Consider the following 27912-nt stretch of genomic DNA (forward strand, 5'->3'; position numbering starts at 1 on the left):
TTTCTTTCTATCTAGACGGTCTTCAGCTTTGCTAGTTATCTCCAACGTAGAGTAGCCTACCATGAGTACATTTACATGAGATGGTGACATCACTTGACTGACTTGACTAAGGGGCAGTACACTTCTTCTCGAGTACTTTGTCGTTGTAGTATAACTTCCCGACTTGCCTGCCTCTGTGTGGGACCTTGCCAATTTGAGGGAAATCCACTTTGTCGATAACGTTCTGACTGTGAATGTTAAGGACTTTTGCGAAGTATTCTTTCAGCAGAACGGTTTCAATTGTGTGCCTGGGAAACTACTTTTTTGTTACATGAAGCGCTACATTTGTGTGACCTACCGGCAACGAAAAGGAACCATATCTGGTCAAACTATTCAGCTGTCACTAAGCGGGACCCGCTCTCTATAAATAGCCTAGAACAAGCAGCGGCGGTGGTAAGTGACTCCAATATAACCTTTGTTCGGCGGCAAACAGCGCTATATTATTTGTTTCATAGTGATTTAGGACAAATAACGCCAGCGTGAACGTTTCCACATGGAAACCTTAGAAGTAAAATCAACTTTTAACTGAACTTTTACAGCCTAGATCAGATTCTGAGTTTATGTTAGACGAAAAAAAATGTTGGCGTTGAATCGCAGCATGGTCGTAACTCAGTTTTAAATGGTTGTCTCAAGTACTGGATAATCTATGCCTTCACTTGGAGTAGATATGGGAACATAAATTGCAGCTAAATTTGGAAGGCATAGATGCATTCATAGACCAGTGGGTCAATTGAGTATTCCTGCCACCTTTACTGTCTGAAATATAAGAGTTCTGGGCTTGCCATTTTAAAATGTAGGCTCTACAACATTGAAGTGAAGACTACATAGGAATGTACAGTGGCAATGCTCAACAGTGGTCTTGAATGCATTCTTTAGATTTTCAGTATTTCTCAAAACTATAATTTGACTGATTAGTGCAACATTTTGTGTTAATGAATGGCATTAGGCTCTCCTTGTAGTGTCCTTGTAGCTCTCTCCCCATAAACTCACTCACTGTCTCTGATTTATTTCTTAAAGCAGCCAGACAAATAGAAACATTCATTTCAAGATACAAAATAAAATGTGTGTAATGGGGTGTGAGTTCAGCAGGGAAATCTGGAGTTACCCGTAAGTAAACAGTATATTCCTGCTGCCTGAAGGATGTAGGCTATTCAACCTATCTTGCATTCATAATTCACGTTGCAAGCATTAGACCTGCAGATCAGCACTTCACAGCAAATTTCAACGAGCGACAAAACTGTCTGTCAAACAGATTCAGACATGTGATCCAGACTGTGTGAGCGCTCTGCTGTTCTCGGCACTCCCCAGGTTTCCCCACTCGAGCTGGTCTGGGCAGTCTGCTGCCAGTGCTGTGCCAGAGGGTAGTCATTGCTCTTGTGCCCTAGCTGGCCCTCCACTGCTCCAACCATGGCCCTGCAGAAACAGATGGAGAAGTATCGGGATGTGGATGAGGATGAGCTGCTGCAGAAGCTGTCTGAGGAGGAGCTGCAGAGACTAGAGGATGAGCTGCAGGAGCTGGACCCTGATGTGAGTAGCAGGACGTGGGCACCCAGCACCTCGGGGTGACGAGGCTTGCCCTCTTGTGCTCTCACCCTGTGTCTCTTGCACTCGCTCGCACACTTGTACCATGTCTTTGAATGGACTGGGGGAAATCAGATGCTTTGTAGTTGAGGTCAATTTGTTTTTTTTTCTTGTAACATTGCTATTCTTAATACCTGTATATGTATTCATTTAATGCAAGGTTTCAATTTGAGTGTTATCTTTTTTGCTTGTGTGATGTTCGAGATTAAGTTTGGCAGTGCAAGTGAACTGGTCCTCTTGTGTTTTGTCCCAGATCACTGACACCATGACACTTAGCCATGGTCTTATTGTTTGCTCTATGAGCAGCATTTCCTAGTGACAGACCATGAAGTGTGAAACACATGCAAACTGTTTTAAAGTGGATTTGTGACTCTTCCACTGTTTTGGGTCTCATTATATTGAACATTAATCTAGCAGGGATCTGCTTTTCCCAGTGCTGTGCATTGAGTGTCTGTTTTGGTTTGTGAGGGAGTGGAAAGTGACTGGGGTGATGATGAGTAGAAGCCTAGTGTTAAAAGTTTTGTCAGCAGAGTGAAACCCAGTCCTCCAATTGCCTGTTTTCCATGCACACTACATGGCTTTATGCCAGACCTTCTCCCAAACCGAAATATAAAAGTAATATATGTATGCATTTCTATTACTTTAAGATAGTTGTTTTGATTCTATTTGTTATATTTTGTTTTTTTTATGCTGTGCTGTGGCCTACTGATAGACTTTTTAAAACTTCACATGAGGTCTGTCTGTGGACTGTGTTAATGGCATGTCTTATCATGTGCTGTAAACCTGTCATATGTCTGACTTTATCTGACTGTGCACTCTCACGGTATTCTTAGGAGCACTTATAGACTCGACTGGTGATATGGAGTTGACTGGAGACCTGTTTATTTTTAGCTTGCTTTACGTCTCCCTCCTTCCTTGTCTTTTAAAGTTTGTGGGGATGGGTTGTTATTTGGGGAATTTAAATTGAAATATTTGACTGTATCAGTGTTTTTGATTTTGATTTGGATTTTATTAGATTAGATCTGTAACTGTTAGTAACCGTTTTGGTCACTGGATTAAGCTGATTTTGTTTGTCACCAGAATGCTTTGCTGCCTGCGGGCTACAGACAAAAAGACCAAACCAAGAAAGCTCCTACTGGAACCTTCCAGAGAGATGACCTGCTGGCTCACTTAGAGAAGCAGGCCAAGGAGCACCCAGACCAGGAGGACCTGGTGCCCTTCACAGGAGAAAAGAGAGGTGAGCCTACAGGAAAGCAATCTTAGAGTCATGCATTGGATTGGCAATGCACATAAGTCTGACTGGTGATAGGGAGCACCACACTTTCATACTGGAGTGAGTCCTCCTAAAACAAACGTCTGCATCCCATCTCCACTGTAAGAGCCATCCATCCTCCTCCTCTGCTCACCTTCACGTCTCACCTGATGAGCGTCCCTCCCCTCTCAGGGCCAGGGCTGCTGATCTGTGTCCTCCATTGTGTCCCCCTCCTTAACCTTCCCACTGGCCTCCCTCCTCTATGTGGGCTCCATGACCTCACTCTCCGCCCGCACCCTCCGTGCTCGTCTGCGTAATCCGCAGCTATGAGAGTGTGACTGCATGACGGTGTTTGCTGGATGCCACAAATGTCTGTCTGTAACACTAGACGGCCTTCGGTCCATTTGTCCTGCAGGGCTAGATCTCTGCGGACCCCCCTTCTCCAAAAAAAACCCCACCTGTGGGCCTTGCCAACTGACCAAAGCCCACCCCTGCCCTCACATGGCCCACATGCTCCACACTGGACCAGGCTGGACTAATGGGTGGAGAATGTGGGCTGGCTTGCAATTTCACACCATTTCTGAAACAATTGAGTGTTTCACAGTGCTAAGGAATATGTGTTGATGCATGATAACACTGATATGTGATTGTGCAGTAACAAAACACAATGTTCTATTAGAAAGATGTTGTGTTTGCTGGAGGTTGTGATTGTACTGTATGCCTTTGCTCTTGAATGTTCCTTGTGCTAACAGCACTATGTTATTATATCGGACTTGTTTGCTCGTTAAGCGTCAGGATGTGCTGACGGGCCTTAATTCTGAAATATTGAGTTGATTTGTGTGAGTTGAGTTGAGTTGAGTTGAGTTGTGTGAATGTGCCAGAGTGAGATCTATCTGTGTTGTGCATCCCTTAGGGAAAGCCTGGGTGCCTAAGAAGGTGGTGGTAGACCCCATACTTGAGAACGTGACCCTGGAACCAGAGCTGGAAGAAGCCTTACAAAGCGCCAGTGATGCTGAGCTGTGTGACATAGCCGGTAGGAAGAGCAAATCATTCTAAAGAATCTTGGCGTGCACAAAATGTAATGGCTGTATATCCTGATGACAAATCTTTCCACCATTATCCCTTTTCATCCTAACTGTGTGCCCCTGTATGTGTCCATGTCCATGTATTCCGTGTGTGGGTGTGGATGTGTTTACCTTTCAGTGCTCCTTTCCTCCTCATGCGCCCTTCATCCTTCCGTCATCTCCACTCTTTCCATCTCCATCCTGTCCACCCCTCTCCGTCTCCCAGGGCGCTCAGCAGGGCGCTCAGCAGGCCGCGTTTAACCCCCAGAGGACCCACAGGGCATGTCAGCCCTCCGCCCTCCCACTGCAGTAATTAACATCTCCTCTATAGTGCATTAAGGCGCATACTGGCGTTGGGGCTTGTGGAAGCTCCTGGGAGTTGGTATGATGAGCACAAGATGACAAGGGGTCTGCGCCTGAAATTGTAGCGATATCAATATTTCAGATGATGACCTACTTTTTATATTACTCTTATGTGAAGATTTGACAGCCATCAACTAAAGTATGTACTACTAAAAATGGCAGCTTGAGCAGTGTTTATGATTTTACTATTGGTCATGTTATTATTAATGTTATTGGTCATATTCTTATGAATTAGAAGTCTCCTAAAGACTAACATAGTATCTTGGTGTTTGTTATGATCCAGGGCAATCTCCAGTCATCCTGTGCTCCTTGACAAACATTGGCAGAGCGGTAACTCTTCCACTGAAGTCTGTCTTTGGTGTTAGATATGGACACGTTACGCCTCCCTCAGACATAATGCGTGTCAAATGTTGCTATGCTTCTCAGCCTGCATGTTAGAGTGTGCCCTGATCTTCTCCTGGCTGCTTGTCTTCTTGGCTAACGAGTATTTGTTTCCTGACTATGACTCACTGAAATGCGAAAACACGGATACCAAAAAGGGTAAAATGGAAGAGAGGAGACTAAAAAAAGCCTTGTGTTTGAAATTGTTGGCGAGGTGGTTCTTAAACCCTCAGTGTTCAGTTGTACTGTATACTTTCAATGCCTCTCTGTGTGGCTGGCTTTTCATTGGGTCTTGAACATTTAAATGCAACTACATAGCCCCATAACTTTTGAGTCATAAATCCAACAGTTTACCTTCTGAGCTGAACACTGCCGCACTCCTCCTTTGAAAATGGGCTTTGTTACGGCAAGTCATCATTGAGAATGTTCTTCTTGCAATGTCAAGTACTACATTTGTTGCTCACTGCTTTGATGAGTTACCAGGAGAAGGGACTCGTAGTGCAGATTGCCTTCAAATTGATGTTATGCTGTTACCAGGGTTGTTTGCTTTGCATGTCAGTCTCTGGAAGCAAGCTCTGCAGAGTTCAAAAGGCAAATGGATGCCCTGCAAAAACTCATCAACTCAACTTATTTGACTTAATTTAATAAGAGTTTGACACCTTATCCTGAAAACTAGAAGTCAAGTCAAAATGATTTATGAGAGAGCGTTAAGTAAGTGTCTTTATACTGAAAACAATCAATGCCAACTAGATTAATATAAGATTAGTAACACTTGGTTAGATTTTGTTTTTTTGCAGTGTTATCTAGAGCAGATGAAACCCAGCTATGATTTTGCCTTTAGGAACCCACTTCATACTGCAACACTGGCATATTTTCATGATTACAAAAGAAGAAAGACTAGAGGAACTTTTTTGGTGCTAGAGATAGTCCTCAGGAACATCCTTAACTCACTTTTGGATAATTGAAGAGATTGATAGTCATACTATTTATCCCCCGGAGAGAAGAATACTCTTTTCTGAATGGCTGCTAGGGGAGTCGTTAATTCTGTTTATTCGGATGCACATACAGTACATACATCTAATATATGGAGGAACCGTCTCCACCTTATCCATTAATTTCGTACGGACACCTTGGTTATCCCTCACATGACAACCAGCACTTATTGGGTTACTTATTGGGAGAGACGAACACCGGGTGTGTTTGGCAAAATATGTAGTTTGTCGTAAATATGACACAATCCTGCAATAAACTGTGTATTTGTTAGCATTTATCTTTTCCACTTTCTAAATGTTGAATACGGATTGGTTGAGATGCTCATCTTTGTATGCTAACCTTGTGGTGACTGATCAGCAAGTTTGCTCTGTGCTGGTTTGTGAGCAGATGATTTGTCTCTATGCTTATGGCTGCTTTGATCTAGGTTTGCTTTATTGAATGTGTTGGGAAATGAGATGAGTACCTTCTGCCAACTTTTAGAACAACATTAACTTCAAGACTGTTTACCTCATTCTACAAACTGGCTTTCCCTTTCCCCTCTGTTCCTCTCTGTTCCTGCCAGCTTTTCTTTAGCCCTCATTTTGTTTACTGTAGAGCCCAGCAGGGGTCATTGCAAGATATTTTTTATATTGAGAGAATGCACGCTCGCTCATTTTAATAAATTGTGTGCTCAATTAAAAAACTCAAAATGAGAGCACAATGTAGTAAAAAGAGCACAGTATTCAGTGAAACGTAAGGGAAGATTTAGTAAATTCTTTGCACAATTTAATCAAAGGTGCACACGATTTACTGAGTTGAGGGCACAAAGTAAAATTAGTGAAATAAGCACACAATTTAGTAAAATGAGGATTTCTGGATATGCACCAACCATATCTTACAATGACCCCTCCAGGGTTCTGTTGTTCTCTCCTATCCCCTATTTTTTTAATTCCTGTAATTGCACTCTCTATCTCTCACTATCTCTCTCTTTCTCTCTGTCTTTCTCTTTATCTCATTCAGTCAATGAGTGGCTGCTGGAGCTCTCTCTAATGACTCTGTTTTTATCCCTTCCTCTCCCTCTATCTCTTACTTCTTTTCTTCCCGCAGCCATTTTGGGAATGCACACTCTGATGAGTAACCAGCAGTACTATGAGGCCTTGGCTAGCAGCACCATCGTCAACAAACAGGGTCTAAACAGTAAGTTATGCACAAACAATCTCAAACAATCTGCTATCAGTGATCCAGTGGTCAGCCAATCATAAATAGATGGTAACGTAAGTTAGAGCAAATTGCATACAAAGGCTCAGTGGTTTGTTCCTCTGGGCCAATCACGGGCAGCGATTAAACAGCGTCACCATTAGCCTGTCACAAACAGGTCTTAAACAATCAGCAATTACTGGAACAGTCTCTTAGCAATTACAAGAACACAGCTCATCAAAATTCCTTGGTTAAGAGAGATCATGCTGTACAGGGCCAGCTGTGCATAACAACTCCACTGCCCTTGAGAAAGACCTGAGCCCCAATGGCTTGAAGCTTATTCGATCTGGCCATGTTAGGGACATGGAAAATTAGCGCCACAAATTCACATGCAGCATTTATGAGCATAGTAAGCATACAAAGACATTGACTGCCCTGTGTGTACATTCATTGTAATAAATGACACCCTTTGTAGTGTCAGCCTTTGAATTGCATCACATCCTTCCTTTAAAACTAGGGGAAGATTATATGTGTGGATGAGAGCTGGGATGAGAACTGATATGAGAGGGGACGGGAGCAAGCCAGTCTGTAAAAGTAAACTTAAGGTGCTTTGTGCAACCGGCCCCAGGGAACAGCAGTTTTCCCTGCAGTTGAAATTCTGTTCAGTCAAAGTGTGTGTGTGTGTATGTGTGTTTTACAGGTGTTATCCAGTGTACCCAGTATAAACCAGTGCCTGATGAGCAGCCTAATGACACTAATGTAGAAGAAACCCTTCAGAGAATCCAGCGCAATGACCCTGACCTGCTAGAGGTCAACCTCAACAACATCAAGGTGCTTTTCCACATGATTACAGTCTGCGTCAATGCAGAGACAGTTAGTCAAGACGAGACAAGTTTGTCTGTTCTTTTGTAATCTGATTGAATGTATTTGTTGTACAATGTAAATTAATACTATGTCACACTCTGTTAGTCTCCAGTGCCAAGTCATTGTGCTCACCTGTCCCTTTTATTCTAGAACATCCCTGTGCCGGTACTGAAGGCGTATGCAGAGGCACTGGCTGAGAACACTGTGGTGGAACGCTTCAGCATTGTGGGAACTAGGAGTAATGATCCTGTGGCCCATGTACGTCCTCATCAGTCAGGATTACGTGTTCATCTATCAGTCTGGGTTGAGACAGGAACTAGACAATGTTTTTGGATGTTGATTTGACTTGACTGATTCATTTCATGGTCATTCAGTCAATTTCATATTCATTCAATTCATCAATCAGTTCGTTCAATTCATTTTTTGCCTACAACCTGGACTTGAATGATCAAAACGCTTTCATTCTTTACTTGTTAGTTGACAGCATGACCCTATGATAAAAAAAAATGTTCAATTTTGGTCTGGATGTAGAATGTGTATTGGATGTACAGTAGAATGCATGATGCAGAGGTAATGGGTGCCACAGTAGAGGGAGCTAATGTTTTTGGACTCTGGTCCTCAGGCCTTGGCAGAGATGCTGAAGGTGAACACCACACTGAAGAGTCTGAATGTGGAATCCAACTTCATCACTGGCGCAGGCATCATGGCACTTGTGGTATCTCTGCAGTCCAACTCGACATTACAGGAGCTCAAGATCGACAATCAGGTGCTGAGCCCAACTGAAAATCATCCATTGTGTTACAAACTATTGTCTATTGTCAAGTGATCTAGGTATGTGTTGAACCTAAGTGAAAACAAGCTCTTTTGTTCTGTAGAGTCAGCCACTGGGCAATAAGGTGGAGATGGAGATAGCCAGCATGCTGGAGAAGAACACCACACTCTTGAAGTTTGGCTACCACTTCACCCAGCAGGGCCCCCGGCTCCGAGGATCTAACGCTATGATGAACAACAACGATCTGGGTCAGCACCACACTCACACCTCCGTCAACACAGCGCTTTCCCCCACACACACACTAAGAATATGATCATAATCTGTTTATTTTCCTGTTACTATCAATGTGTGAGAACTGAGGTGTGTGTGTGAGTGTGTGTGTGTGTGTGTGTGTGTGTGTGTGTGTGTGTGTGTGTGTGTGTGTGTGTGTGTGTGTGTGTGTGTGTGTGTGTGTGTGTGTGTGTGTGTGTGTGTGTGTGTGTGTGTGTGTGTGTGTGTGTGTGTGTGTGTGTGTGTGTGTGTGTGTGTGTGAACTGAGGAGGGTGTGTGTGTGCGTGCGTGCGTGCGTGTTCATGCACAAGTGGGTTTGTGTGTGGGGAAAGTGAGAATATCTTGCCAGTTGTCTCTGTGGATATGCGTGTATGTGTAAAAGAGTCTGTGTGGTATTTGACTGCTGCTGTTGTATTGCAGCGCGAGTGATCCGCTCAGACTCGGACGGTTCCTTTACCCTGACCCTGTCAGTGCCCGAGCTGGAGAGGGCCTTTGGTAAAAAATTCAAGGCCAAGCCCAGGAGCAAGTAAAGAGAATAGGTTCCATTCAAATATGACTTTCAGCGCTCTCTGTTTCTCCTCTTGCTGCTCCGCGAGCCAACCTTCTCTTGCTGAGTCTGAGCTTCTCTTGCCCACTTGAAGGTCATTTCTGTTTCGGGTTCCTCACTTGGCCAGGGTCTTAACACAGATTTTCTCTGGGCGTGTTCATGTGATGCCTGTGCTTGTCTGGTTACTGTGGGCTGTGGAGAACAGCAGGCCCTGTCCTCTCGCATGTGCCTCCCTATCAGACTGCTCCCTCTCAGAGGGGGACTCCTGTCTTCCTGGAATGGGCCATTCAGTCTTCGCCATGATCATGTGCCCCTTTTGCTGCTCATGTAAAACACTGATAAGATATCAATTGGTTGCATGTATAGGCTACAAACAAGATTTGCTTTTACGCTTTTTATGCTCTATCTCTTTACCAAAATGTCATTAATTGTACCTGCCATTATCAGTATGGTGTAAGTTAACCATTCTCAAGAACTACAGAATGAACTGCATAGCTTCACTGAAAGCATCATAAAACATTATAAACTGCATGTATGAATATTTGTAGCATATATAATCACAAGCTTGCCAGATAGAAGATACAGAACAATATTTGCAATATTATCTATAGTAAATGTAGTAGTGTGTGTCTACACAAACATTGCTCTTACAGTTGTCTTTCTGGTCATTGCAGTAAGAAAGAGAAGGCTTGAAGAAGGCCCCATCTTCCCCAGATGTCGGACAAACATGTAACACCACAGCCCTCACACGGGACCCCCACTCAGCCAACACCCCTAGCAGCACCCCTTCCTTCTAGGATCCAGACCCTCTGATTGGCGCACAGTAGTCTCTTATTTGCTGTTGTCGCGTTTGAGGTTGTGTCCAGGATTAATAGTTCTTTCTATCGGGATGATTTTTCTGTATTATACCGAGTTGGCATGGCCTTTCCTGTGTGTTTTTTGAATATACAGGATTTGCTGAGGGCTGATTTGCTATCTACAAGTGTTTGTCACATCTTCAATCCAATGTCTTAACTAGTTGAATGCTCTCTGAATGGAATGCATTGCATTTAGGTTTTTGTGTAGGGACACTGTAACTGTATGGTCAGCCTCCCCCGTCTATACGTAGCCCTGCATGCTGATTACAATCATTACACTCATCAGCAAAGGTCAAATCTCCGAGCGGGTTTTTTTCCCGAGATTGCTCCTCATTAAAGGGGCTGAGATGGGGGGAGCCGGTCCGGAGTCCGAGCCGCTGCCAGGCAGCAGAGACCCCGTCTGTCCTCTGAGTGCCCTCCACAGCCCCACTCTTAACAGCATTAGAGATCAGAGACTCCGACATGACCATTTCAGGCAGCGCACGTCAATCAACTTCATTGGGATATTGTGTGTACCTAACTGGTGTGTTGACAGCTCTTCAGTCTTTGACTTCCTGTGTATCTGTAGGCATGTTGAAGTGATATTGCTCTGGGTGTTGATTGGTGTAAAAGGGGGAAAGGTTAGCTTTAGATTAAAGTGTGGATCTTGATGCATTTGTATAATTGCAACCATTTATATTATAACACCTGTATTGTAATTAAGACATTGGTCAGTTGTTGAATTATTTCATTTTGTTTTATTTTGCACTAAAAAAGCAAAGGGAATTGTTTTGACACTGACAGATGGTTTATCTTTGCAACACACTGTATTTATTTATCTATTTATTTCGGAACACAGATCAAGGGCCAGATAGTCCCAATGAATGCTTCTCATCTGGTAACTTTGGTGTGTGCATTGCAGTAGTTCTGTCCCGTGCTGAGACAGTTGATCTCCAATGTGAACTGAGGGCCCTGTCTGTATATTTATGCCATGTCTTCTTATTTTTATTTCTCTCCCTCCGAAAACAGTTCAGTTTTCAAAAAGAACATCAAAAAATTAGATGGTCATTGTGTTACGCTGAATCATTCAGTTGTTTTACAGGAAGGCAAGAGGCTCCTTGAGAGAACTAGGTCAGGCTGTAGGCCAAGCTGTGCTTTTAGGCCGCCCACGTTTCCCAGAGGACTGTAGCTGGGCGCCCTATATGGAGAGGGGCCGGAGCTGTGGTGCAGCACCAGTCAAGAGCATAAGTGGTGGGCTTCAGGGACGCCAGCATTCGCTCTGTCAAAGCCGAGAGCTCCCAGTAGATTCACCAGTCTTCCCGTCTTCCATTTTGTTGAAAAAGGAATAAAGTTTCAATTTTTTTGCATGTTTAAGTTGGTGAGTCTTGTGTCATGCTGAGACTTGTCTGGTAACTTCACAAGGTTTAAGCATGCAAATGTTTTCACCTCTGGACGTGATGTGATTAATGGCTAATACAACAAGAGAGATCTGCGGTGTCCATTGGAGAAGTAAGGGTGGCCGTAACCCCACCCACATGGCCAGAGTAGGCAAACTCCTGTCCTCATAAGTACAATACTCTGGGCTGGCAGTTCCACCAATACACCATTTAGTACTTTTTCAGCCCTTTTAATTATGTCAAAGAGTGCATTTGAATATAGAACTGAACACTGCCTCCAGTTTAGGAATATTATCTCAATACAGGTTACTCATTTATGGTTTAGTTGTAATTGTACTCCTTGTTGGAGTCAAACATACTTTACATAAATGACAAAGTTATTCCACCTCACACAAAATGCATAGGCTCAGATCCTGTGGTTAAGTGTCAGTAAACATTTTATTTTCTTTCGCAAGCCAAGCATACAGCATGATCCTTTTATTGCTCATAACATTCAAATTATCAACCAAAAGATACATTAGTTAGGAACAGTGCGTTATCTTTGTCACTTTTGGTTCATACAAAGTGTTTTGCAAAAAAACAAAGAATAATTGAACACCATTCATCCTGCATGGTGAAATCTAAGTGGAGATCCAGCAGTTTTGCCATCTTGTTCAGTGTTTATTACTGATTTTCTTTTCTTTTTTCAATTTCAACTATGTATTTAGACAAATGATTATGGAGAAATTAACAGCATTGAGGCTTGAAGATGTTTGAAATTGGTGTTTCTGACTACGAAACTGAAGCTTAAAAAAAATGTAAATTCTTGTCATATTACTTATGAGCACATTGTTATAGAGTTGCACACAAAATGATGGAAATTATTGCCTTATACAATTGGTATTTTTTACATGTTCCACAGAAAAAGTGAAGTTTAAGAGCAACTACACATATTCACAATGAAGTTTACAGTACCATGCAGGAACACATTTTCCTTTGTTCTTTTCTCAATTTACTTATGAATAAAAAATTAAATTATAGTAGAAAACGGTAGGATTAAACACATGTAGTTATACGTTATGCTTACGCAGCATTTAGACATATTAAGAATAATGCAAAATTCCGGGACAACATAAAGGCATGATGTTGAGACTTCCCTCAAAGATAAAATATGGCTTTTATTCTGATACTATTCTTTATTCTTTATGGATACTTTTAAAAACATAACTTAATATTGCAACCTAGAGATTATTTACAAATCTGTCAAGAGGAATGATTAAGATGGGGTACACTGTATATGTGTGAGTGCACTTTAACTCCTGCAAAGAGAAATAAAAGTGCCCTTTCATTTGCAGATTTAAAGTATCTTAAGCTTAATGTCACTATGGTGAAGTGCCCAAGGTAAACCTGACCTCTTAATTTCTGCTTCTTCATTTTGAGCTAGCAGTTTGATTGCTCACTATTTCAGCACAGTGTGATTACTAAGAGTGTTGACTAAGCAGGAGTACAGCAGGCCATCAGGCTCTTCCATATTACTGCTGGCTCAAACTAATAGGATGGCCAAACTGAACGAACAAACAGCAAAATGCCATGCTCAAAAACTTGAGTCATTGTGATGCCTCATCTTGAAGCCAACAATAGCCAGAAGGTTTTGGATAGCATACTGGGGCAGAGATAGGTGTGTTTACCAGTATATCTCATCATTTTTGCCACTTAAAAATGGGAGTGTAGCAAACATTACATCCTACAGCCAAACTGCCGTTCCCACCTGTTCTGCAGTGGTGGTGTGTGTGTGGAGCTGGCAGGATTACTGATGTGGGAGTGGGGTTGAGGGACAGGACAGGTCAGGTCAGGCGCCACTGGTTGGGTCTGGCTACTTCTTGAGCATGTCCTGCAGCGGACCAGGGAGGTACTTCATCACTGTGTCCATGATGCCCTCCTCCTCTTCCTCCTCGTCCCCACAGCCTGCAGGCACGGCTTTCTTCGGACGGGTCAGGGAGCCCTCCGACGCCTGCTCCATGGCTGCTTCGGCCTCAGCCGCCACCACCTCACGCTTCTTAAGGCCATACTGGACACACACACACACACACACACACACACACGCACGCACACACACACACACACACACACACACACACACAAACACGCACGCACACACACACACAATCAAACAAATTCAGGGTGATGCACAGAGAAGGAAGAAGGAATAACTCATATCATAACGTGTAATACCTTTTTCAAATAGGCATGCATATCACAATCATTCGTATGATGGGTCGAGGAAATGGAGTGTTTATCACCTTGTCTCTGATACCCTGCCGCACTTTCTCTCTCTCGGCCTCCATCTTGTTGTACTTGTCCTTCCTCTCCTCCTCCTGTTGCCTCAGAGCCTCCTGCCTCTCTTCTTCTTTCTCCTTCTCAGCTTCAGGGTCTTTTTCCTCCTCCTCCCCGCCAAGCATTTTACCCACATCCTTCCCGGCCCCTTTGCACATAAACAAAACAGGGAGTTGACATGTCACATCATATTACAAATAGTCACAATTTACGTTTACATTTTCACAGAAGTTAAGCAAAAGAAAGGTAGAGTTGTCAAAAGCTTCAACCACAAACCTGAACTGAACTACAAATGTAAATTACAGCTTTAAAGTTTTAATATATTGTACAGTCTGCTTTTTGTAGATACCAGTATTTTGCATTCACTGCTACCACAGCAGTTTCTTGTTATTAGAATATGATTTATTGTAATTCATTATGTGCTAAGATCACATTACTTGTTCATGTTGAATTTTTTTTCATATGATGCAGTCCAAAAATGGTAACATTGGTAATTTCAATAATGAACGTAATTGCTTTTTATAAAAAAAAAAATTCAAAAGTATTTGTATTTTGAGTTCTTAGGGACAGCGTAACAGTGCTAGTTCAGCAGATTATCAGTGCACTGTCCATGACCTCTTCCTATCTAAACACTCTCTGTGCATTTTTCATCTGACAACCTGCAGTAGAAATGCGTTAGCATTGTATATGAGGAGAAATATGTCAGGCAGTTCTGCACAACAGCTGGGTCGAAGGGCTTCATCAGAGTTCAGATACTGCAGAATGTGTATTGGAATGTGTTTTTTTGTGGACAGAATTTGTGTGTGGTAGTGACTGTGTGTACGTGTACCCATGCGTACCAGAGATGTGTGTGTGTGTGTGCGTGTGTGTGGTAGTGTAATACACACAGGCAGGGAGGGGGAGGGGGATTCCACAGCACTTCCTCTGGTGCTTGAGGGATTCTCTGGTCAGCAAAAAAGCGCATTGCTGCAAAAATCTTAAGCCACTCAGGACCAGCAGTCGGCAACAGCATCAATACTGCCAGTGCTCACTACAGTAGCCACGAGTCACCTAGACCTTTTACACTCTGTCTCTAACACGCCGGCTAAAAAGCCCTGAGACGAGCCCATTCCTGTTTAAGTGGACAGTGACAGATGTGGACGTGCAAACTCTGTATATGTAGGCTACATTTTTTGCCTGAGCTGTTGCAGTCAGAAGCTTACACTGGAAGAATCTCAAAAGTTACTGTTTCCTTACACTCACCATTTAGCTATACCAATTTGTATAAATAATTCATGCGCATTACAGTTTGTTTGATTGATTATCTGAAAACACATGGCTATTTCCACAGCCATTTTTGTGCACATGCAAGATAACATACTAATGTAGGATACTCTTGAACCAAATTGATTTGTCAGTACGTCTTTTGCTAAAGACAGCAATTAACGTGCTCTTTGAAAACATAGAGAATATTGCACACTCAAATCTAAATGATCTTAATTCTAATTGGGAGAAGCAACCCGATTAATCACATCATCCAATAGATCTTTTTAACCGTGGTACACATCCCCTCCATCCATCAAAGCAACCCCCTGCTACCCCTCACCACTGCAGTCTCCTCTGCTTGGGCAGCGTGCCAGAAATGACATCAGCTCTTTGACTTTCCATACGCTCAGCACTCCTGCGCTCAGCACTCAACGCTGGGACGACCATTAGCTTTATTACAGCGCGTCGTAAATACAGGCTTCTTTTCTCTAAAAATAAAAAACCCACAGTGAACGTGATCGGGTTTTTCTAAGAGAGTGGGGTTTCAAGTCAAGGAGACGGTCTACTTTACGCAGCTATGTTGCACTCAGCTCGCGGGATAGAATAAAAAAGCAGTTTTATCAGTCTGCAATGGGTTCAGAGACAAATCATGATGGCATGTTAATTATTTCAAACATTCTATTTCAACCTGGTTGATAGGTTAATTCAAATGCTGAACAGTTTGATTGGCCTTCTTCATACTACATCTCAATTGAACAACTCACTTATTTTTTTAAACTATATTTCCAAATGACACGGTAGCATACATATTATATTGGGGTGGGGGTGGGGGCTGGGTCCATAATTTCTGAAAAGTAGGTTCAAGATATAGCCTACAGTAGGGTCCCTCAAAAAGTATTTTAAACCACTTACCTCCCAACGCAGCTTTCATTACAAAATTCATTGTGGTAGATTTAAATCTCCCCTTTCACAGAACTGAGGACTTCTCATTCGGAGTGACTTGACCAAGTCACGTTGTTACCAGACCTGTAGATTTGAACGAAAACAGTTCAGGAGTAACACGAGTTTTGTAGGGCCAACTTTGTTGTACAATACCCACATGTAGGCCCTAGGTTATTTACATTATGAGCTAGAGGCACATAAGAACCATAACGTACGCTAAACAGTTTGCCTAGTTGCTCAGTTGCCATGACATATCAGTCATTAACTCAAAACGTTACAGAAATCATTATGAGCATGCAAGAAGCATCTTCACATGAGACTGGTAGCCTATGCAGTTCTATCAATCTCATCTCCCTTTGACCCATCCCCTGCGCACACGCACCAAATAAGCATAGACTACTGTGTATTAAGAAGGCTATAGGCTACGATAGGGTTAACCGTGATTCCCTCAACACCTGGAATGAGCGAGGACATCGTTGCCAAGACAGATTATGCTATCGTAAAGACGTTTTTCCAGCTCCTAGAAATGGTCGACTTCATGTTCCAAGCAATGCTACTTATATAGCCTAGAAAACTTTATATTCTGAAACTACATTGAATCACTGTAGTCAAAACAGTGTTTCGAGTCATGCCATCTCACTAAAATAGCCTACTGAAATAGGCTAAATGAATTCGGGTCTGTATTCCATATTTAATCATTTCGTTGCGCGTTACCTCGACTGAACCCCGACGCAATGTGAAAGAGCTATCCCTTTACAGGCAGAACCAATTTCAGCACCAAATTACCGGTCAGCTCCCTATTCGCAATCCCAACGATTAGCCGACCAAAATCCAGTCTCTTCTTTGAAGCTCCTGTGAAATTACCTGTCTTTATGAACCGAGTACGCTTTATCCTTTGGTTTAATTTCCGAGCAACCTTCACAAAGTGGGTGGTGATGTTTATTTTTTCGCTGTGATAACCATCCCGTTTCCAACGAATAACTATGCCTCTTCCTGCTTGCAGAATGCAGGGAGTGTTGGAGAGAGGAACTGCAGTCACTGATGGCGATGTTCACTGTGCGCATCACATGGACTTCTTCGCTTTTTCAAACGTCCCAGATCCTGGTGGAGAAATGCGTAGAATTGATCGTCTGAGTGTACAATGTCCTTACAATTTCCCCTCACTTCTCAATGTGTAGATCAATAGTTCAAACTGTAACTTTGTCCTGTCAGATTGGTCACTATTCTGACCAACACACGCTCCGACAACGAGGGACGGTGTGCACTTTCACTCTGCTGTCTGGTGTGACTGCAAGCTGGTTTGCGCAGCGCTCTGGAACAGCTGAGTCAGCGTCAGTGGAGTGCGAGGTGGCTTCAGCACTCGACAAGGGAAATTCAACGTTTTTCAGATGTAGCTTTTTCGACTAGTAAGACTGCGTAGACTACGTCTCATGACCCATTTATTTCTGATCTGATGGTGCCAAAGGGGAATACAACTGTAACCATGCCAACGTTCCCACTACACAGTATCCTACCCACTTAGGACACGAGTGCTGCAAGATTTGTTCAGTCTCGCCTGATAAGTTGAACTGGTTTTGGTTGAGAAGGGGAGGGGTTAGGAGTAAATATTACAAAGTCGGGTCACGCAGTGTGCGTGCAATGCAGCATTTCAAAAACAAAGTGAAGAACAGAACTATGAAATAGCCTATGCCTTGCGTATTGTAATAAATGAACGATATGAATTTGTGTCTAGAATCCACACAAGCACAAAAGATAGCCTAGGGAAGGCACTAATAATGTTGAGGTGTTTGTGTAGACCTATTTTGTGCATGTAGCCCGCATTTTCCTTTTTCTCTCCAGCCTCATCAGTCATCAAATGGCTCTTGGTAACTATGTAGGCCTAGGCATAGCAGATATCTGTCGTGCTGCTCCTCTGAAACAATTCATTCAACTTCACACCAGATTCAGAATGTGACGTTTCGAGCCACAAAACTTGAATGGATCTAGGCTATCAGTGTAGCCTACTCAGTGAATCGATCTATGGTGTCCTTTTGTTCAATACCAGCAGTGAGGCCTGCAAGCCATGCAGCCTAGTTTTGTGGTGTCAGCTTTTTTTCCATCAGTGTTCAGTGATTCTGCTCAACATTTCATAGTTCAGGGGTTAATAATACCTGTAGATGGCACATTCTGTCTGATTTCTGTCCCCAATATGTCTGCCATGATGTGTTTTTGATTCTGCCTATGAGTCCCATTGGGAAGAGTATAGCCACATGCTACTGCAGCGATGAGACTGGTAGCCTACTGGTCGTCGTCTGACATTGACAGACCTGACACTGCCTGTCCATCAACTCTCCCCTCTTCTCAGGGGATCCAAATCTACTGCAATGCGCAAAGGTTCACCCTCGAGAGAGAGTGGCCTTGCAGCTATTGTAATGCTAAAAGCCTACCTGATGCTGCTGGGCTCCACTCAAGCCTAAGTAATCAGAGTGGATAAAAGGCGGGTGGCGTGGCGGCTCAGAGGCTGCCAGGCGGCTCCTGCAGGTGCCTGAGATGCCATTCCAGGAGATATGTCTTCCCAGAGCCACAGATCCTCAGCAAACAGGGGCAGGCCAGAGTGAACCTGCTCCACCAGTCAAATGGAAATGTGCACATCAGTTACAGCCAAGACTTAATGACCCTTGAAAAGGAAATTAAACTCAATGTCAGAGCAAATTATTCTGCAATGGGGTCAGTTATTAATGAGGAATTGTAAGGAGACAGAGAGAATGGATTAGCTGGCAAATGGAAAGGCACAGACTGAAACTGCCCCTACCTGCACATTTGTGAGTTCTGGTCTGGGGAAACACTTTCATCAAAGAGAAGAGATGACCAATTCATCTACTACATGACCAGGCTTTTATTTGGACTTAAACAGCATCCGATAGAAAGTTAAGTAGACCACGTTTTATTTTGTCTCACCATACCATACTGACTACTTGTGTAACTGTATTTTAATAGGGAAAACATGGAGGTGTTTGTTCGCTTCTAACTTCATCTCTGTTTGGATCCTAATGAATGCATTGGGCTAGCTAAGTGCTATCAAAGTTGCGCCGTGCGCCAGAGCCAGTGAGTGCACGCATTGAAACGTGAGAGGTATGTAGGCCTATCAACTCGTCTTAGTTAAGGGAATAATGTAGTTTAATATGAAAAAACGGTGAAGTGTTCCTTTAAAGAAGAAATGCAATTCATATATTTATATGTTCACTGTCTTAGTGCCTTTGGAGAAAGTTATTTTGTATCAGATTCCAGAAAGGATTTGATGCTGCCCAGCTCAGCACTATGGCCTGTGATGATGACAGTGTAAGGACAGAATGTGCCAGTGTGCTGTAGACTGGACCAGTAGGCTACACAAAGGCTGGACTCAGCCCAACTGTTTCCGCCCACTCCACACCAGCTACCGCTGCCCAGCAACTGAACCCCATAACCTCTCCCCTGCCCATACAGGACCCATTTGTCACCCCTGCCTACGGTGAGACTTTTTGGCAGCTTATTTGAGGCGCACTCTCTCTCTCCCTCTCTCTTTCCCTCTCTCTGCTGATGTCAGTGTATTTGGCCTCTACCTTGTGACATCCACCCAAACCTTTTCAGATTCTACAGGACATGACAACGCCTCTGTCCTTCACCCCAGATTTCCCTCCGCATGTCTTGACGATCGCTATCTAGCTTTTCTCCCCCTTAACTTCAGAAGTGCATGTCCTACTTTCTCTCTCCATTAGGGTCTTCATCTATCAACATCTGGCCTTTCACTCTCACTATTGGCCTGTCATCCTCTCTGTGTCCCTATGGACTATACAGGGTGATGGCCTTCTGCCTCAACCCCCACTTCGCATTAGTTTATGCGTTGCATCAATATATGCTAATGGGATCTGTATAGCAATTGCACTCAAATGTTCACACAATATTCTCTGTCTCTCTCTCTCTCTCTGTCTCTCTGTCTATAACATTTGGTGTATTTTTATCTTTGAAGAGAAGAAGCCGTTGTCAGTTCAATCCTTTTGTAATCTCTGAAGTTCTGCTCCACGTTGACAGAAAAGTCACCTGCATTCTCTGCTGGTTCACCTGAATCAGTCACAATTCTACTCTCAGATGAATTACAATGACACATACTTGACATAAGTCTTGAGGAAATCACCAGGCACATCATTATCATCAATCTCTGTTTCATGATGAATGATTGGAACAACTGGGTGATTTGATCTATTTATGTTTGTGTCTGGGGGACATTGTGTCACTATACCTCTGCAGTTTATTTTACATTGAACAATAATGCTTTCATCATCATCATCATCATCATCATCATCAACAGCATTTCCTCATTGCCCAGAACACAAACACCAACTCAGAGAAAGAGGGAGTCACTCCAACGCCTACACAATCATTAATGAATGAGATGAGTTCTAGCTTCTTTTTATCTAGAGAAAGATATACAGCAATCCTTTAGGTGCTGTGCATAATTTATTAACATCTGCTGTTAATAAATTAGAGAGAGAGAGAGAGAGAGAGAGAGAGAGAGAGAGAGAGAGAGAGAGCATCACAATCCAAGAGAACTGTTCAGTACAGTAAGTTGCCGATGTCAGCAGTGTGCAGGGTGTGGGCAGCAGGGCTATTACTCTGATCTAGCACCAGCCGTTATATCATGAGTTGTGTTCATGATGCACATTTGAAATTCCACACAGAAGCTTTAGATCAAGCTTTCATAAGGGGTAAGCTCTGAGCTGAAACATCACAAATGTTCACAAGAAAGAGAGAGAGAGAGAATCTGAACATTTATTGAGAGATAGTGTCTGAACTTCACACAGTAAGGATGATCAAGCCTCTCACCCAAATGTTGTTAATCATCTACTATTAATTGATTTATTGTCTTTAAGTACAAAATATCTTGATTCATTATCTCTATAATTATGTTATATGATTTAAGTGCCCTGTATGTCAGTTGGATAAATCACAGAAAAGACATGCAGTATGTTAGGCGATGATATGCAAACATGCCGAGAGCCTACGCCCATCCTCTCTCTCTCGCTCTCTCTTGACCACCTTGTTGAGAAAGAAACTGCTAAACATTTCACATGGGATAGATAGATAGATACTTTCCTTTACTTCAACTGCGGGATTGGAGGTGTGCCGATTAACTCTCCAAGCGTTTCACGTTTCGCTGCGTCACTGACAGCAACGCAGCAAAGCGCACGATCCTCACCACTGTCTCTCTCACAGAAGTGTCCACCGCATTTCCCCGAGCTGAGCACCGGCAGACGCGCACTTATGCAACTCAGCTCGCGCTCTTAGGAATGGCTCCGCAATGCAGCACACTGCACTGCTGCAACTGCATTTGGCACGAGCTGTGTTTTTTTTTTAGCAAACGAGACAGCTCAATGCGGAAAGAAGTCTTGCACCGAGCTGAATGGTGTGTAGGTCACTCTGGCATGCGTTTTGAACTTGTCTGATATTCACTGTCGTGACTCAACTGCTGCTGATACATTCATCCATCCCCATTTTGAACATATTTAGTCCAGGTTATAACATGAATAGTTGTAATAAGACATAACATAAAATAGTCTATATCCACAGGCTACCATTTCGATGAAACACACATTCCTATATCATTTCCCCCCCCTGTGCTAGGGTGCTTTATTATGACAGACTTAATATTAAAGGGGACCATCGTTGTGCAGAGGCACACGGGCATCCTGGTTATCTATTCTCACCTCCTGTTTAACCTCCAAGCCTTTCGGTGGCACTACAGGTTTCATTAGAAGATGCTGATGTTTGTCGAGCATCAAATCCCAGATGCCCAACACCTTTGTGTGGAAGCCTAGAGGCAAACGTCCTTGTTACGAGTAGGCGTCAGATGCAGATTATGCACTTCACAAGGTGGATTTAAGCACGCCACCTGAGATAACCGCGGATGGGGATGACTCTGTATTTCTTTATAGTGATAGTTACTGTGCTCTGCGCCTCTGAAAGCGATGCTGATCAGCTTGATGGAGGTAGGTATAATCTCTTACCAATAGGGTACTTTGGGGTTAACTGTAACCATTTTCTGAGGCTGTTGAAAACGCACCAAATCACACAATGTGGTCGTTTTGGGTGTCGTGGGTTGTAATAAAGGTTGTCGACGATCAAACTGACTACTTTTTTCATTCGTTTTAAGAGTTTAAAAGAAGAATTTCTAGTTGTCTTGCCAATCGCGCTCCTAGAAGCCTATCCGCTGACGTCGGGTCCCGTAGCAACACAGTAGGCTACAGTTGTATGAGGCTGCTGAGCCTGTCTTGTTGGCGGTGGCCTGTTGGAGGGATTGTAAGAAAAGTTGTAATTGTCAAATCGACTCGTTCTTTTTTATTTCTTCATCTGAAGAGGAGGAGAAGAAGGATTGGCAGCGATTGCGGCCGGGGCAAAAGTATAGTGTGGAGAAACCAGGTCCGCAGAGGTACGGCTCGCCAGCACCTGGGCTACCTTGTTGAGTTTATTATGTGGTGTCAACACCGCAAGGATGTTTTTCCCCACAGTATTTTGGCAGCAGCTGCCGCCAAATTCGCCAAATTCTACCCTCCTGCTTGAATCAGACCACCGTCATCCGCACACAAGGATGTTTTTGACAGTAGGCTAGCTAGCCTATGTTGGCAGCAATTGCTAAATTCTATCCTCCTGCTTAACCAAGCTAGAAGAAAACCAAAAACTCTCCTCTTAAACTCTTCAAATTAATTTTAAAAGTAGTCAATTTGATTGTTGACGACCTTTATTACACGCTACGACACCCAAAACGACCAAATTGTGTGATTTGATGCACGTTTTAAACGGCCTCAAAAATGGTTACAGTTAACCCCAAAGTACCAGAAATAGATAACAAACTGCCCAAAGTAAATGTTCAATGGGGGTGAACTTGTTGATACGTGTCATGAATAACATGCAATGTTTTTAAGCGTATGCGAGCCACAATCCGGACTGGCAGCCTTCTTTTGGGGCTACGCGGGACTCTCAAGCCACAAATGCCACGGATGTAACTTACGATCTCCTCTCGTGTGCGGTGACGGTTATCTTCTATGGAAGCAACCTCGTTCCAGTTAAGAGAATTGGGAGTGGGGATGGTAGGTCATGTCATTATTTTGTGTTTGGCTATGAAGCGTTTTTAAGAATCCCAAGTAGAGCACAGATAACTTTTTAACATTGCTTGATTTCAGTCAATGCCACTGGGATGCCAATAGTGACAACAGGCAGTGTGAGCCTGGGACTCCTCTTGTGGGCCTCCTTCAACCTCCTTATGGGCTGGGCCAGCACTAGGTGTATCTGTGTGTACCAACCTGTCTGCCCACTCAGATACTGTCTTGCCCACTGCCTGGCTGTCCGTCTGTAAAGGTAACCTTTAGTCTCCAATGTACACACACACACACACACACACACACACACACACACACACACACACACACACTGAGGAAGGATATTAGGCACTGAAAGAGAGTGAGTAGGGCTACTGAATACTGATACGAAAATATTATTGGATACTCTGGAATTAAGATACTCTGGTACAGTGTATCTTTTCTATTATAAGTGATTAATATTCTCTGTACATGGTCCCTATAAGAAATAAACCAAACTAAACTAAACACACACACACACACACACACACACACACACACACACACACACACACACACTGAGGAAGGATATTAGGCACTGAGAGTGAGTAGGGCTACTGAATGCTGATACGAAAATGCAGTCGGATATCTGAATATGAAATGTTGCATATGAGGGGTAAAGCTTTATGCATTCATTCTGGCTAAATGTCCTTAACATTGTTGTCCTCATCAAAGAGGTCCTGTTTCAGAGATGTGTTAATCAGGACTACTGATCAAACTGCAGTGATGTCAATGACCTGTTCTGCCAGAATAGTTAAATGTAGCCTGCTGTTTTTGTGTCATGAAAGGCTGCTAAAACATTGAATACATTTTGCCAGTGTCAATGGAGCCAGGAGATTCCATCAGCAGGCTATAGGCCTATTCCTGATTAGTGACATTCTCCCAATAGCAACATTAGATGTAGGCCTAGATGTATTATGGATCAGCAGGCTTTTCATGTCATGATGTATCTGGATTCTTCAGTCAGCATAATTAGAGTGGTGTATATATTTTCCCAATTACAAAAGAGAATATAACATATCTTAAATATACTGAGTGGAATATTTATTCATATTTGTAAATTGTTTCCTCAATTAAATAATATGTGCAATGGTTCTATTATTGTTTCACATTATGGCACAAAGACTGTATCTTTTTTTTAAACGAGGGAAACCCCCAACGGTGAATTAATATGTTCTTTTCAGGAAAAAGGTTCTGATGTGCAAATTCCAATTTCACAAAAATGTTTTCTCCAATGTATTGAATCTGAGATTGAAATAAAGTCATTATGTTTGAAATGTGATTGTGATGCTTATATCCTGGTAAATTAGATAGGCTACACCTCCATCACTCCTCTGGTGAGGTTGGAGTGTAAAGCAAAGGAAGCAGAACATATTTTTAAATTAAAGACCAACATTTTCCATCATTCTTCTAGGATTAAGTAAAATAAATAAAAACAAAGAGTAATTAAAAAATAAACAACGACCTTTGCATCTGGAGGCACTGCAATGTCATGTTTCCCTATTTACCTGTAACTTGTGGCTGGGCGTTTGTGTGTGTGTGTTCATGCGTTTGGTGTTATTTGTCGTATGTTTCTGGGAATAGACTGTAGGAAAATCACAGTCCTCAGTCCTCTATGGCTGCGGGTTGTGCTACTGGGATGTGTTGCCATGGATAATGGCTCTCTCTGGCAGAGGTTGTAAATCTCGTGGGTGTGCTCCCCCTCCCAGAGCACTGGGGCGTGGTTAATCTGGAGCGTGCTGCCGCTCTGCTGGATGAGAGAGAGAGAGAGAGAGAGAGAGAGGAGTTCCCAGAGGAGAGATGCCTCTGAGGAGATGAGCCAACCATCAATGCAACAATTAAAGTTTCATGTGTCGTGCACTTCTGTTTGAATTGTGTCAACATTTTCCAGGTGCTGATATATTGTGTTGTTCCAGGTCTTCAGATGTTTTCTGGTGAATCATGGGACCCATGTTGCTTCCCCTCTCTCATTAGTCACCACTGATCATGTCACTGTGTGTCAGTCAATTCATAATGTCAAGAAATCTGTCCCTCTTCACCAGATCTCTTTCTCTGTCCAGAACTGTTGATCAAAGGTAAATGAGTAGGCTACTTTATTTGCACTCGATTGTCTCATTTTAATTTCTCTCAGTTCATCTGGCCCTTTTGCTTGAGCCATATCGCTTTGGAGAAAGGCGTCTGCCAAATAGCAGAACCATAACCATGACCTTATGCTAATCAGTGAATAGCGTCATTCTGCCCATTGTAACTAGCCTATATGTAGAACAGCTGTAGTATAATTAGTTTGTTGATTATTCAAAATGAGTTTGATAATCCTGCTATTATGTCAGGATTAACAATCTTAAAAATATATGGAGAGAGAAACAAAACTGGTTTCCCCCCTTATTTCTCTGTAGACTCAATATAGCACATTGGGCAGCCAGTTATATCTGTCCCTAATAAATCAAATTACACATGACACATATAGGTCCTATATGTATAGGCCTATATGTGCTGTTTTAATGGGTTTAATGAGATGAGATAGGCTATAGGCTATATAAGGCCTGTTTGAAGTTGTGACTTGGGATCATTTGATTGAAGGAAGTGCACTTTTAGGAGGATAGGTTGTAACTTAAAGCTTTAAGCTTAGGCCTAAATCAATTTACCTGGCCATAGTGCCAGTTCTGTTAGCCTATCTGCTTCAGTGGGCACCAGTGATCAGTCAATTAAATTGGGCTCAGAGACCATAGTCCTTAGATGAGGTAGGCTATGAAAGCTCAGTACTGAAGCATGGAATAAATGATAGTCGGTACGTGCACAATGCATGCGAGCCCAGAAGAGGGCGCTCCTGATTCAATGTGTGGAGGCAGAGTCTCCGCTAACGCAAGTTTATCATATGACCACGACATCAAGCAATGGACGCCCGAAGGCCAGCGAGTTTAGCCAGCATGCTCCGGAGTCACAGGCACCAGAAGACAAGCTGCCTCTGATTTTGTGTTTCAGTGTGTTAGGGGGCATCATGGCTCCGACGCTCCTGCAGAAACTCTTTAGTAAAAAAGTCGATAGGCCTACATGCACTGATAGCGCCGGTGGACTGGAGCAACGGTAAGACAGGTTTTTCAGAATTATTACCGTAGGCATACGCCGCAGGTGTGACTGTTACCCTGGTGATGGATGATGTCAGACCACAAGAGATGTCGTCGGGATGTGACTGCACATGGTGTGCCGCGTATTCCAGGTGTTGGGCTGCACCTCTGGGTATCAAAGGCTACTGAACTCAAAGCTTTTCTCCGACAAACTGCTCTGCCGTGCACACAGCGGTTCGCCAGAAGAAGGATCACTGTGAAATACAATATGATGCAAATTCAAAAAGCCTATTCGATGTTAAAAGACTAGCCAATTGCTAGAACAATACTATTTTGCTTTGTTGGCTACGACTGACAATGTGTGGGTCGGACCAGAACGCACATGCCTGCGTATAATGCCTTGCTTTAGTTGGGTTTGGCAATGGCCATCATCACTTCGAACCGGATCACGGACTAGACTAGGTGACTACGCTAGCAATAGCCCAGTCTCGTGGATGAGTGGTCTGGCTCTGTTGAATATTGCACGTTCATGCGAAACGAATGCGCGTCTTACTGCACGTTCTCCCTCTCGAATCAATTATTTTACTGCCGAGCCATTACGTAACAGCCGTATTATTCAACACGCCACATTTTCGGACAGTTGAGGATAGTTGAGCTTTTCTCGCAATAAACTAGGCTATTTTGGTTTAGGCTACTTAATATGCATAGGCTGTCTTGATAACATTGTTTTAGCCTATTTCGCACAGCCACCATGTGCAAAATTGCGCTCTGTATTTTGCTAAAAGACTGAAAATATGATAGTTAAAGTGGTCGCATTCTGGGCGCATCTGAAGGAGTTTTAACTGAAATGTGTTAGCCTTTGTCAAACTCCTCATCGCGTCACCGCTAAAACAATCATATCAGAGGTTATGTTGGCAACTAGAGTAACATACTCATCATCTTATTTAACCGTATCACCTTCCATCATACTCTATCTGGTCATGGTTCACAAGGTCTGATCAGTTGCAGTTACCTAAGAGGTAGGCTAAATCCTTCTGAGTTCCCTTACTTCCGTGATCAATGGACCCATATGGACTCAGTAGGCCTATGGCATTTCAGTGTTAAAATAAAACATTTCACATTAGCCTACTGATTTATTGCCCCCCCCCCCCCCCCCCCCCCACGTCCAGTGTGTGTGTGTGTCAGAGCTGTTGAGAGTGAGAGTGGTATGCTGAGGTGAGCAACTTTGGCTACTGAGAGAGTGTCCTATGACAGACAGATCACATGATTGTGTGTGTGTGTGTGCGTGTGTGTGTGTGGGGACTGAAAGAGAGGGTGTGATAGTCATGTGAGTTTGTGTGATGTGAGACTGGCCATCACTGTCATCAGGTCAAATAGCCGCCCTCCTGCACTCCTCCCCTCCCTCCCCCTCTAGTCCAGACCGCTGGAGAAAAGGCTGTCTTTGGAGCAGTGTGCTCAATGGCTTTGCTGGCATGTTGTTCTGGACAGTTAAGGTGATCTTTTGACAATGAAGATCAAAAGTAGCAGGACATGTGGCACAATGTGTGTTCACTATCCGGCGGAGTTGACACCCGGCAGGTACAGAATTTGTGTGTGTGTGTGTGTGTGTGTCTGTTCATAGGAGCCTAATGTCTGTTTAGTGCTTATGCTAACATCTGAAGTAG

General features: G+C 43.2%; 3 protein-coding genes across 8 annotated transcripts in view; 2 read left to right on the top strand and 1 right to left on the bottom strand.

Annotated features, from left to right (window-relative positions):
• The first annotated feature begins 68 nt into the window (after positions 1-68).
• tmod1 (tropomodulin 1) lies at positions 69-11505 on the top strand. 4 transcript variants are annotated; one of them, XM_062516779.1, is made up of 11 exons: positions 69-432; positions 1348-1566; positions 2701-2857; positions 3786-3905; positions 6760-6849; positions 7550-7680; positions 7864-7971; positions 8336-8479; positions 8589-8733; positions 9176-9281; positions 9977-11505. In XM_062516779.1, the coding sequence occupies exons 2-11, from the start codon at positions 1447-1449 to the stop codon at positions 9993-9995; spliced, it is 1140 nt and encodes a 379-aa protein (XP_062372763.1). In that variant the 5' UTR covers positions 69-432; positions 1348-1446; the 3' UTR covers positions 9996-11505. The 4 variants fall into 4 exon arrangements, with proteins under 4 accessions (XP_062372763.1, XP_062372770.1, XP_062372779.1 ...); XM_062516786.1 differs by having other exon boundaries at positions 1425-1566; XM_062516795.1 differs by having other exon boundaries at positions 9176-9294; positions 9977-10060.
• Positions 11506-11954: 449 nt separating this feature from the next.
• cplx2a (complexin 2a) lies at positions 11955-17559 on the bottom strand. Of its 3 annotated transcripts, none has more exons than XM_062516814.1 (4): positions 16900-17559; positions 16006-16119; positions 13815-13996; positions 11955-13582 (listed from the first exon to the last, which is right to left on the bottom strand). In XM_062516814.1, exons 2-4 carry the CDS (start codon positions 16034-16036, stop codon positions 13388-13390), a joined length of 408 nt encoding a protein of 135 aa, XP_062372798.1. In that variant the 5' UTR covers positions 16037-16119; positions 16900-17559; the 3' UTR covers positions 11955-13387. The 3 variants fall into 3 exon arrangements, with proteins under 3 accessions (XP_062372798.1, XP_062372805.1, XP_062372814.1); XM_062516821.1 differs by lacking the exon at positions 16900-17559 and adding an exon at positions 16822-16840; XM_062516830.1 differs by lacking the exon at positions 16900-17559 and adding an exon at positions 16251-16365.
• Positions 17560-26069: 8510 nt separating this feature from the next.
• The window catches only part of fnip2 (folliculin interacting protein 2), a 25481-nt gene continuing 23638 nt past the window's right edge, over positions 26070-27912 (top strand). Inside the window, exon 1 of the mRNA XM_062516837.1 lies at positions 26070-26267. Coding sequence (XP_062372821.1) covers positions 26182-26267 — 86 coding nt within the window. The 5' untranslated portion in view covers positions 26070-26181. The remainder of the gene's footprint in view (positions 26268-27912) is intronic.

The sequence above is a fragment of the Sardina pilchardus genome, chromosome 2, assembly GCF_963854185.1.
Source record: "Sardina pilchardus chromosome 2, fSarPil1.1, whole genome shotgun sequence".
Classification (NCBI taxonomy): domain Eukaryota; kingdom Metazoa; phylum Chordata; class Actinopteri; order Clupeiformes; family Clupeidae; genus Sardina; species Sardina pilchardus.

What these genes read in the sequence shown, in the direction of transcription:
- cplx2a (XM_062516814.1), bottom strand. Translation starts at nt 16,036, where the DNA reads ATGAATTTTGTAATGAAAGCTGCGTTGGGAG. An exon ending in AATGAAAGCTGCGTTGGGAG is followed by an intron (nt 13,997 to 16,005) that starts GTAAGTGGTTTA and finishes TTATGTGCAAAG; the next exon opens with GGGCCGGGAAGGATGTGGGT. An exon ending in GGCAGGGTATCAGAGACAAG is followed by an intron (nt 13,583 to 13,814) that starts GTGATAAACACT and finishes GTGTGTGTCCAG; the next exon opens with TATGGCCTTAAGAAGCGTGA.
- tmod1 (XM_062516779.1), top strand. Translation starts at nt 1,447, where the DNA reads ATGGCCCTGCAGAAACAGATGGAGAAGTATCGGGATGTGGATGAGGAT. An exon ending in CAACAAACAGGGTCTAAACA is followed by an intron (nt 6,850 to 7,549) that starts GTAAGTTATGCA and finishes TGTGTTTTACAG; the next exon opens with GTGTTATCCAGTGTACCCAG. An exon ending in TCAACCTCAACAACATCAAG is followed by an intron (nt 7,681 to 7,863) that starts GTGCTTTTCCAC and finishes CTTTTATTCTAG; the next exon opens with AACATCCCTGTGCCGGTACT.